We start from the raw sequence: 12,284 nt of genomic DNA, 5'->3' as shown, positions 1-12,284 counted from the left end.
GTCTTGTTTGTCTATGTGTTCCTGCTGGACAAGCGACCTGGTGTTCCCCACCTCCAGCTCAGTTTCTGCCGGAAAAAGTGTCCAGTTCCTCGTGACCCGGAAAGGAAATCGTGACCAGAAAAAAAAACCTGCACAATTAGGTCATGGTGCACTTTGTTTTCAGCATTCATGCTTCAAGCTGTCAAGTGAGTAAAACCAGAACTGTTTATGTGGATGAGGTGCAGAGACCCTGACCCAGGATCTGTTGTACCTCTTGTTCCTATCATGATGTTGGAGAATGGAGGGGTGGAGACACAGATTTAACTCCTGACTGACGTATCGATGTGTCATGCTGTGGTGCAGGTACACAGCAAAAAAAAAAAAAAAAAACGTTAATGTAACACCCACAGTGTTAATTTCAACACCAACAAAGTGCTTATATGTGTCCATGCTAACATTTAAATTTTAACACCCATTTTTATTGTTAATTTAACACAAACCTGTGTTTAATACTTAACGATACTGGGTGTCACATTAACATAAAAATAGTGTTAGTGTTCAAATATAGTTTTTTAAATTATTTTTATTGTGCTTATATATGAATAAATATATCTTTTTTCCTTTTTTAATGTTCATATACTGTTTTCTTAGACCTTGTAATGTTTTTCTATCATTACTGTTATATCATCTGTACTGTGACTAGGAGAGAGGCCTGCACAAGAATTCCATTGTATGTAAACTGCTAGAACATGCACAAATGGCAAATAAAGATCGATCTATCTATCTATCTATCTATCTATCTATCTATCTATCTATCTATCTATCTATCTATCTATCTATCTATCTATCTATCTATCTATCTATCTATCNATCTATCTATCTATCTATCTATCTATCTATCTATCTATCTATCTATCTATCTATCTATCTATCTATCTATCTACAGTATCTATCTATCAGTAGCACTAGTGTATTATTATTACCAAAGGAAATTGTGGTGTTAGAAAAGTTAACAGACACCACAAGGTGTCAATACACCATAAATTTGGGTGTAAATTAACACTGAGTTAAAATCAAACTCTTTGTAGAAAAGTACAATGGCGTCACCCTTCACTCATGGTGTCGATTTATGGCCATTAACACAAAATCAAAGTTGAACTTCTTCATCAAACTGAACAAGAAAACTAACTAGAACAACTAATTTTTACTCTCATGAACTTTTTAACAGTCATAAACATACAAACACATCATTTCTACAAGATTACCCAGCATCCCTTGCTGAGAAAATACTGGTGTGTCTGACATGAGGTGGAAGAGGGCGGGGCTTTTCTGAATACCGCTTTCAACACTGCATGGTGTTGTGTTATATAAGACTTAACTGTGGGCGGAGCTTATTTAACACTGTCCAGTGTTGGGACAACAGTGAGGAAATCAACACTGAGAATTAACACCAACACTGGGTGTCATTTTACTCAGAAAGTGTTAAAATAACACTAGGGGGGTGTTGAATCAACACCCAAAAGTTTAACACTGAAAATTTAACACTCCTGTTTTTGCTGTGAATGGTTACAGTAACGGCAGCATAATTTACCCGAGAGTGACCGGTGATGAGGAGATGTTCCAGATAAGCTTTTGTTCTGTGGTAGGATGATGATGATGATGATGATGATGATGATGATGATGATGAGAACCAGCAGCAGTGGAGCTAACACAAAAGGATAAGGGAAACAATAGTGATGAAGATGATGATGATGGAGAATATGAACCCTGTGCATGTGTGTGTTTCAGGAAGTGACGCTGAGCCCAGCCATCTGTCGGCAGATTAATCCTGGCTGTGCTTAGAGATATTACCGGCTGGCTTATCACCGTGGCAACAAGCCTTCAATCCCAGTCGAGTGGAGCCACTATGTGACCTTGCTGAGGAGGACTGGACACAGAAACGTGCAGGTAACGTGCAGAAATCAGGAACGTACCTGCGTGCAGGTCGCTGTGTTTTGTGAAAACGCAACCATTTTACAAAACCTGTGTAGATTTTAGGAGAGGACACGCAGCTACGGTTCCTTTTATTTGATCAGTGACACAGTGAGAGTTTTAATCCCTGCTGCAACATTTCAGAGTCACCTACTGAGTTCAGAAATGTCATTACGCCAGCCAGCTGTGCTGCGCACGTTTCTCTGCAAGTTCTGTTTTCTGTCTGCTATTTTTAGACCTCTATCAATATGAGCTAAAGCCACCTATGTTCAAATCCTCCACAACACACAGAACGATTTTTTTTACTAAATCCTATCGTTCTCACATGGTCACATAACCATCCACTCACGTTTTCTGCACTCCTTACATTGTGTGCAGAAAAGACACAAATGAATACACACACTCACTCACAGGTCATAAATCAGAGGGAACAAGGCCAGTTCAGGCTTCATGTAACATTCAAGGTTTTATTCTGTCTTTACAGTACACCAGTCAGAAATATACACTGAACCTTCAGCAAAGGCTCGTCGCATATAACATCTAATCTGCAGTTGTGAATGGCATTTTTTAAAGCATCAGTGTGTTTGAATGTGAAGTACATTGTTTCTGTCCATGTTTTTTTTTACATCTGAACAGATGTTACAGAAAAAAAGTAAACCATCCACTGGAGAATGACAATGTCCTAGGGCTAAAATCTTTTTTTTTTCTTGTTCTTACGATTTTCATCACCAGAATGCCAACTATTGGCCACATTTCGCTTTGCTCCCCTCTCCCCTGACATAACACCATTCAGGTTTTAACTCTCAGACGTTAGAAGTTTGCTGAAAAGGTAAGATTGGATCTGTTCAAATTTAAACCCAATAAGCTGATAGATTAAATCATAATGAATTGACTGAGAGAGAAGTGGTGGTGATTTGCTCAGATATGGTTGTTGGTGGTAACTGTTCCCTGGCAGGATCTGCCATAATGAGAGAAGTCATCGCAGCTGATATCATGGCAGATTAGAGGGAGGCCTGAGGCTGTGGATCCTGAATGCTGAGATGCTTCTGATTTAGCCCACTAGCACCAGTATGAGACAGGGCTGGAGAGGAGAGGAGGGAGCATTAGATTTTACAATAAAAGGAAATATGACTCTCAACATTTGATGGGGAAAAAAGCAGCTTTGTTACTCATCTCAAATATTAAGCACTTTAAAAAGCATTTCATTTCAAACACGATGTCTAATTCTCAATTTAAATCCAAAGTGTTTCAGTGCCTGACTGACTACATATGATTGTGATTAATCTTGGCTCATGAGTGCACATTGTGCTCTTTCAAAATAATGTGCCAAGTTTGATTGTTTTTTTTTTTCTTTTTAGGCTATGGCTTTGTTTTAGTTTATTATGAGAAAGAAGCCCTTGAACTGATGGGCATTTTTAAGAAGTTGCTGAGGGGCCACCAGCAAGCCCTTAGGACTGGCTACATAATGGGATTACTACATTAATCTAAGGTCCTTCTGGCAGCAGATTAAAGGGTAACATTGTAGGAGCAGTAAGATTTCTAATAATGAATGAGACAGCTCTTTGCATGCTGTTTTTCCTGAGGAATCAAATTGTTTGCTACTGTTCTGTAGAAGAGAGTTACTGGAGAGTTTGATGAAAATTACATTACCTGCTATATGCTCACTGGTTAGTAACAGTCAAGAGTAAAAAAGAGATTTTTTTTGAGAAAACTTGCATTGCTACATGAGCTGTGGTAGTTTGTGGGCAGTAGTTTGCTGGATCAATAGGAATGTTTCTAAATGGATGATTTTGGTAAAGAGTTCAACCTCTAAAAATGCACCATTCAAGCACGGTTTTCTTGAATGGACGTAACAGTGCAAGGTTTGGTAACAGGTGAAAAGTGTGCTGTTCTATAAAAGTGTTGAAAAAGAAATAAGTATTTTTACAAGTAAAACCCGGCGTTTAACATCAGCATTGTTTTCTTTCCTGAGTCGGGCCGCATATGAACTGTGCTCCAGTAATGTTCCCTAACACTGGATGATGATGCCCCACACGCTATATAAAAAAGAACTCAGTCAGAACATGGATGGTCTTTGCAGTTATGGAGAGTATTTAACATATTGTGGGCTCCCTGAAACATGCAGTAGGTTCATAACGGCTTTCAGCCCAAACAAAACTTCTGGTCTTGGTTGGTTTATCATTGTGTTGGCAGAGTACCAGGGTTCTAGTAGGAGTGTAGTATCTATGACACGGGGTAGGTGCCCACCTGAGTGACTTGCTCATTGGGTATTTGAAGCAGGACCAACACACCTTAATAGTTATAAGCAACAATTGTGACAAAGTCGCAGAAACTAACAGCATTATGATTGCAGTTACGCTGAAGGAGCATTTCCAAATGTTGCAATAGCGCTCTCCACTCAGGCTATTAGAGCACTAGTTACATGACTATGGTCACACAACACCCTTCTGCAAACAAACACTGGTAGCAGCCAGGTGCGCTTTAGCTACATTTAAGCTTAAAGACATTCAGGAACATCAAATTCCACTGGGAAGACCACAGGCTACAGCAATCATCCCCACATGAAAGGAGTTTTTGTTACTTTTCCCAAGCTAAGATGCAAGCCAATAGCTGGATTTGAGTGATAGGATGTGCTGAATTTGACAGGAAAGAAGTGCAACCATGAACTTAGGTCTGCTTCAAAAATTTCATCGGAGATAAAAGACCAACACAGGACCACCCCTGATCCTATCCCTGCAGTTTCTGTCCTTAAACGGGTACAGTGAACCGTACAATGTTTTGACTGTACTGCTAGGTTTACCTTCAAAGCATCCATGCTAGCCTCAGACAGCATTCTACTGCAGTCAGTCACACATACTGTGTGACTGTGTCCAAATTCAGGGGCTACATCCTTCAAGGACCAAATTTGTCAGCCACTTATGTCACTGCGCTGCCCTGAAGGCTGTCCAAATTTGAAGACCTCTCCAATTGCAACAGACATACGTATTCATTTTCTTTTTTCCTGATTTGAGGGATAGGTCTGTTGGATCCTTCTCAGCCCATCCCATCCTATCCAAAGATGCATTTCACACCAACCATTTTCAAGTCTTCGCAGTCGACTAAGGATCCGACCTACCTGGACCAGGTAGGCTGGATCTTTGGAAGGACACAGCCCCTAAATTTGGACACAGCGAATATTACTGCTTACACAAATTTCAAACATCACCAACTTACAGTAAGTTTCTTTAAATGATGCAGAAGCGTTGGCTCGAGTGGTAAAAAAAATACACACACACTCACATTCACCAGTTACCACAAGTGAGAAAACACCAGTAACCACACCAACCTCTCTAACTATTTCACTCACTTTTCATGTTGCAGAAGACCTTTAACCTCCTTTTTTATGTTACGATAATACCACTGAACGTTGAATGTTACAATGTGAGAGAGCAGTGTATTATCTACTGTATGTAAATAGTATGTTGTCATGAGTGGAGAGCACTATTCATCCATGTTCTAATGGGTCAGCGTGCGTGTAGGACATCATCCAGTAGAAAAGAGGCCTAAGCTAAAGATTTTTATCCTACTAAAATATTGTAAATTGTTGGTTAATGTGCAAGAAGCTTAAACCTGGAATGTTGTGGCTTCTAACATCTAATGGTGGCAGTATTTTACTTATAAGACGCTACTACTCTGTACCCTGTAGTTTACAGCAGATAATTTAAGGTTTTTTAATAAAAACATCTTATGCAACTCTATTTAAAGTTATATAATTCTGTGCAAATTTCTTACAGTAGAAGGTTTTTTTGTTATCAAAGTTTAATTTGGGAACTGAAACAGATAAAATGCTATAGGTAGTTTTGTTTATGACTGATTTGGTGTTGTCTGTCTGCTCTGTACCATCTGAAGCATTACATGATTAAAACACACACTTGGCATCAAGACGTAATAGCTTCACTCCATAGTTTGGACTATATAAAAGTCCCTCTTTAAAGGTTCTGTTGAAGAAAACATAGAAACATGCTTATAATAGGCTTTACACATGCAGTTAAAACAAATCTTTGTAAATAAACTAAACTTTGCATATAACTTTGGCAAGGGAGGAAACATATTTTTCTGCTAGCTTTATACTTCAACACTACCCTTGATTTTACACATTGAAAAACATTTTGTTCCTTTACATATATAAAAAAATCTTCCTTTTTTTGTTGATATGCCACAGCACAAAAAGAGCAACAGACAACAAAATGAACCCACAAGTCAAACAGAGAAGCAAAATGAGGGAGAAAATAAATGTTGCATAATTCAGTTCACATTGACAGATAGAAAAGCAGATTGTGGAGAGTAGTGGACTGTTGGAAGAACTGTGGGCTTTATGCTTTTACTGTGAAAATGCAGGACTCAGAAGGCTGAGCGTAACCACAGGAGACTCGAGCCACTAATGATTGTTGGACAAACCGAAGCAGAACAGGACATGTTTACGGCACTCTGTCTCCTCACACTATGGGTGTGTTTGTGTTTCAGACCTGAATGAAACCAGACACAACCACAGAATCCAGGAGCACAGGTTGAACTCAAACTGCCTGCTCCTACATTCAGATTTTTTTTTCTAATTCAGGTTGAGTATGGGTTGAGCTTGTGTATGTGTGCCATTCAGTAAAAATAGTACTGAAACCAGCTCTGACCTGTACTCTGGGGAGATTAGATCGGCGTCGTACTATGAAGCTGCATATAGCACAGGACTCTGGGTTGCCTTTTAAGTTCAGGATCACATTTAAGCTTTCACTTAAAGCAGAGTAAGTAAAGGGTAACCCTACCTCTTTTATTAGACATTCTGACAGTTCATTGTCAAAGATATTGCAGGTTATTTTTAGTGCACTCAAAGAACTGGACTCCTCCCACTGAAGATCCTCAGAGGAAACTAAACCTGGGGAACATCACCTGAAGGAATCCAAGAGATTATGACAGCAGGATTGAATCCAGAATGAACTGATGGGGCATTCTGACAGCTGATATTAGCTTTAGTAAATACAATCAACTGAAGCTGTATGGCTTAGTTTTGGCTCAAATATAAACTCATTTTCCATGAGTTGTGTCTCTAATGCAGGCCAGACAGTACACTGTTTGTGGAGTTTCTTTCTTTGTAAAGGAAACACCCAAAATGGTGACTTCTGATAGGATATAGTTGTATCACTTTGCAGAAGTGACCCTAGGCTGATGGTCCTCTGTGAACATCAAAGAGCCACCAGGGCACCAACAATCAGATGTTAGGCCGATGGTCTTCTTTTGCATATGAACAACCAGTTTTGTGTGTCATGGCAAACTGATTGATCCACAATACAAAGATTCTGCTTACAACTTTTCAGGCTGAAGAGGTCTCTTGGATAAAAGACAAAACGTTTCAACAAAGAAGAACTTATCCAGATTACCTGACTCAAACTTGTAAGACACTTTGGAAAAGGTTCTGTTTGAACCCTAGACTAGCTAATAAAATGTTGTCATCTTGAAATAATTTAAATCTGCAAAATTTCTTAGTGCTATTATTTGAAACTTTACCAGAAATTCTTTAGCTTGATCAGAAAAATATTTCTTACAGGATTGATCTCAGCTGACACCAGAAGGGCTACAGCTTGCTGCTGCTGCCATTTGTGCTCGATTACCACCACAGAGTTCCCTAGGAACAACCATGGATCATTTGTTACCATGTAACAAAAATGTCAAAAACCCATTTGGTTTTGGCTGCATATGAATAAGCTGCTGGCTCATCCAGCCTGTTGGATGGAAACTATTTCTACAGACTTGGGTCATTCAAACAGCTGTCTACAACAGGTAAGAATATATTCATAATGATTCCACAGAACCCTAACTTCATAATGACCAGATTAACCCATTTTAGGGGTATTTAAACCCAAACCTTTATGCTTGTTCAAATCTAATCAAGTTTTTAGTGCTGTAAAGTCAACTCAACAGCCAGTGGAAAGTCAATTAAAAACCATGACAAAAGTTCAGTACTGAGATCCTCCTTTCTGTCTCCTAAATGTTCGTGAAATTTTTCAAAAAGGTATTCCTCTTGAAAGATTTTAAATGAGACAAAGAATGATCCTGACCAAGCATCACTAAGAGAGGACTTGATCCTTTTCCTGTATTTGGTTGTCCTCCACTTAAAGTGACAAGACTCTGTCTTGGTTGAAAGAGTCTCTACGTGTGTTCAGTTCTAATGAACACCACGTGGGGTCTTTTGAACTGTTGCTATATCTGGTTTCTCCGGCTCATCATGTGTTTGCTCCATGTTTTAAATTATTCATTTGTGCATCTCTGTGAGGGTCTGAAAGCACAATTTTTGTCCCAATAGGAGTTCCTGCAGTCTGCCACTCATCCTCCCATCTGCTGCAATCAAGGTGTGCCACACTGTTATCTTTATCTTTTTTTCTATTTCTTTCTTGTCATTCCCATTTTTTTCTTTTACACTGCATGCAAGCTGAAATCCAGTCAAGAATGAAATGCAAAAATGAAATCCATAATCATAATAATAATAAAAATAAATAAAACTCCTCTGTCCCTAGAGAGGAAATGCTCCTCCCTCACACAGCTTCATCATTCAAGAAACGTTGCGTCGTGTAAACATGCCTTTATCAAATGGCTCACAGGCCAAAAAAAGTACCTGAAGGTGTGCAGCTGATCGTGGAGAGAAGTCAAGGCTCTGTGCAGGACTGCAACTGGACAGATGTTGCAGCTAATTCACTTCCCAAATAAAAATAAATAAATCAGCTACACATCCTCACAGCATCCGCTACCATCAGCCATACATTTAATTAATCTGTCCCATCTGTGAGAAATACTTCTCACCAAAACAAAAAAATAAAATCTGTTCAGAACATCATTTCCCAACCAATCCCCTCTCAAAGATAAATAAATCTATTTGGTTAAACTCTAGACGAAGAAATAATATTACCACGATGTGCTTCATGAAACTGCTCAACTATATCTGGTCGCTCTCCACCCACACACCCCTGCATCACCCACCCAAAGAAAAAACAAAAAAACAAAAAAAAAATCATGGTGCTGTAAAAAACTCAACTTGTAATAAGTGATAAGTTTCTCTTTTGTCCCTTCAGGTGCCACAGTCCTGGAAGGAGGACAGTTTGATTTGTGCTTTAGGAGAGACTGACCATCCAGTTCTTCATTAGGTCCTCTCTGAAGTTTACGCAGGAGGAGAGCAGTGGGTGTCATTTGTGTCACTTCAGACCCTCCTCTCCCCTGCTTCATCTCTATACAGCTGCCAGCTGTGAGGCTGAGAGTAAGGAAGATGGAGGAGAGTTTAGGGGGAAAAAAAGAGTGTTTATGGTAGCTACTTGTCGTGTTTGTGTTGAAATCATCTTTGCTAAGAGACCAAGCGTAAACACCGTCAGTCTTTTTCTCCTGGTTTGGCTCGTGTCGACGTTCTGGCGAAGGCAAGACACAATGTTCAGAGGCAGCTCTTTTTTTTTTAATCACTGATAAGGAGAGGTTGGAAAAAAAAGTTTCATCTCTTAGATTCCTTGTTTTATATGTTCTCTCAGAGCTGGGTGCTTCCCTTCTTCTGTCCTCTCGCACCCGAACATACCTTTATCCTGACAGTTCTTCCGTTCCTCTTTAATGATGTTGCTGTTCATTCTCTCTGTCCCATCCCCCTGTCCTGTCCCTTCCACCCCCCACCCCCCTTTTTTGTACTGAAGTTGATAATGTCCAGATATAAAACACCGCTGGATGCATCAAACACTTCCGTCATCTTCCAATATCCCCAGGGAATACAAAAGACCCTCTTTTTCATTCTCTCTTCCTCTATTCTTCGGTTCCCGCTCTAGCCCCATGAGGGTTATTTTTTTTCCTCATTACAAAGGACAGAGAAGGTAATTAGTTACAAAGAATCCTATAAAATGGCAGGAAAATCTTCCCATGAGATCGCTGTGTTAATTATGTTCATTTTGCAGAGCCAAACTTTTGGTCTGGAATGCTTTATCATGTTTTTTTTTCTCTACCTTCCATTCTTGCTCAAAGCTGCAGACTCAGACTTTTGGTCTTTTTTACATTCTGTTTTATTATCATCACAGAGTAGAGGTCGTCTCTTTCGACCCCAACCCCTCGTGAAAAAAATTAATTATTTAAACTCTTTCTTGCACATTCATCTCACTCCTCATTGTTTTTGCTATTGATCATCATCATCATCATCATCATCAAACGTAGGCTGATTCACTGGACTGAGTGCGCCCCAGGTTGGGCGGCTGGGACAGATGTGCCATGTCCTTTTTCCTGATCTCACAGATAGACTTCCTGCGGGCCTGGACGCCCCTGATGGCAGCCTTGATCTTGCGCCAGCCCAGGTGGTTGAGCTCGGCCAGATTGAGCACAACGCAGATGCCGCTCACAGCGAACATGAACACCAAGAAAACAGTTTTTTCCGTGGGCCGGGAGACGTAGCACTCCACTTCTTTGAGGCATGGGTAGCGATCACACTCGAAAATCCCAGGCACGCTGAAGCCGTAAAGAAAATACTGGCCCGCCAAGAAGCCGATTTCCAGTGCGTTTCGGAAAACCACCTGAATGATATAAAAGCGGGAGATCCCTTCTTGTCGGCGGACCTTGGAGCTCTTCCCGTGAGTGAGGCCCCGAGGGGCATTGGGGATCTCCTTCACTTCCAAACAGTCCGGTTCTTCCTTACCTCCCCCACCGTCGCCACCGTGCTGAACTAGGATTCCATTTATGTTGCGGATCTTACGCGTCCCGTCTCGCCCTCCATAGTCCTTTTCCATAATGGGATAGAGAAAAGAGTAACGCCTGTCTCTCTGTTTGGCAGACTGATGGACGGAGTAGGTAATAAAGCAGAGGCTAGGTGTGCACACCAGTATGATCTGGAAGACCCAGTAGCGGATGTGGGAGATTGGGAAGGCTTTGTCATAGCAGGCCTGGTTGCAGCCCGGCTGTAGAGTGTTACATATGAACATGGTCTGTTCGTCCTCATACACCGTCTCCCCAACGATGGCCACGATCAGAATACGGAAGATCACCACAACTGTCAGCAAGATCCTGTAAGACAAACAGACAAATGAGGTTATTAAAGTCAGGGGTCAATCAGTTCATAAAGCTCAAAAGTCAGATGTTTTAAAGGGGCAGTATCATGTAAAATCAACTTTTTTGAGTTTTATATCATGTTATAATGTTACACTCTCATGAAAAACATGCCCAAAGCCTTGCTYTGACTCATTCATGCATGTTTGAGAAATCCTGCAGCATTTTTAGGAAGCCATGCTGAGGAGCAAAACGACAGGTGGGGACCAGAAACGCCTTTTGGTACCAGAAACGCCCCTGGGTTGTGTCTTTAAGCCGTGCTTCCTCATGCCCCCCCCCTCCCCACACACCCCACCCATGACTCTTGCTGGTTCTCGAAAACCAAAAGTGAAACTTAAACTGTCTTCTGAGCTCCTAACATTAGTTTTCACTCAGTGAAGCTCTTTTCAGATTAAAAATACATTTGAGGAAATGTATTTTCAGATACCAAGTAAACTGCATAGCAGCCTTCCCTCCCCCTCGCGAGCGCCCCTGCTCACTGAAATGGGCAAAACGGAAGCGGAAGTTGGTTCTTAAAGAGACAGAGGCCAATTTCAAGGCGTTTGGAAGAGGACGTGATGAGAAGATAAGTTTATTTTCTATTTAAACATAAAAACAGCATTTTAATAACAGCTAAAGGTGACATAGATACTTTATTATTGCATAGTATTTAAATGTATGCCTGAGAAACACATAATATTGCCCCTTTAAAAAGCAGAGGTTTCAAATTAAACATAACAAAAGTTTCAATAAATAAAACAAGTTTAGAAGAAATTACAATGTAGAGGATTAGTTATTACTTAAGTAACCAATAAGTATAAAGGTTTTTTAACTTCATCTGTCAATTTTCTTTATGTCCAGGTCACAAGGCAAATGGTGCCTATCTCCAACAAGAACTGGGTGAGAGATGGGAAACCCTGGACAGGTCTCCAGTCCATCACAGGGTCACATAGAGGCAAACATCCATTCACACCTGGGGTTGATTTAGAGTCACCAGGTAACCTAACATGCATGTTTTTGAGTCAATGGGCCTCATGCAAGAACATGTTCGTATTCTTCTCCTAAATTTCTCTTACTTTTGTTCGTACAAAGGGTTCGTACGAACATGTCACGTCAGATTCAACAAACTCTTCTACCTTCAGGAAACGTGCGTAAATGAGCTGTGTAATTTACACCTTTTCTATCCAGCTGCTCGAGATTAGCATAATTACCACCCCAAAAACACCATATAAGGCTGTGTTTCCTGCCTCAGATACAAGGAAGTGTTCATT

General features: G+C 40.4%; 1 protein-coding gene across 1 annotated transcript in view; it reads right to left on the bottom strand.

Moving 5' to 3' along the window:
• Nucleotides 1-2,390: 2,390 nt before the first annotated feature.
• The window catches only part of gjd1b (gap junction protein delta 1b), a 55,179-nt gene continuing 45,285 nt past the window's right edge, over nucleotides 2,391-12,284 (bottom strand). The window contains exon 2 of the mRNA XM_014014992.1: nucleotides 2,391-10,992. Within this exon, the coding sequence (XP_013870446.1) occupies nucleotides 10,143-10,992 (850 nt within the window). The 3' untranslated portion in view covers nucleotides 2,391-10,142. The remainder of the gene's footprint in view (nucleotides 10,993-12,284) is intronic.

Source organism: Austrofundulus limnaeus, unplaced genomic scaffold, assembly GCF_001266775.1.
Source record: "Austrofundulus limnaeus strain Quisiro unplaced genomic scaffold, Austrofundulus_limnaeus-1.0 Scaffold121, whole genome shotgun sequence".
Classification (NCBI taxonomy): Eukaryota; Metazoa; Chordata; class Actinopteri; order Cyprinodontiformes; family Rivulidae; genus Austrofundulus; species Austrofundulus limnaeus.
This window is presented reverse-complemented; position numbering and strand designations above follow the sequence as displayed.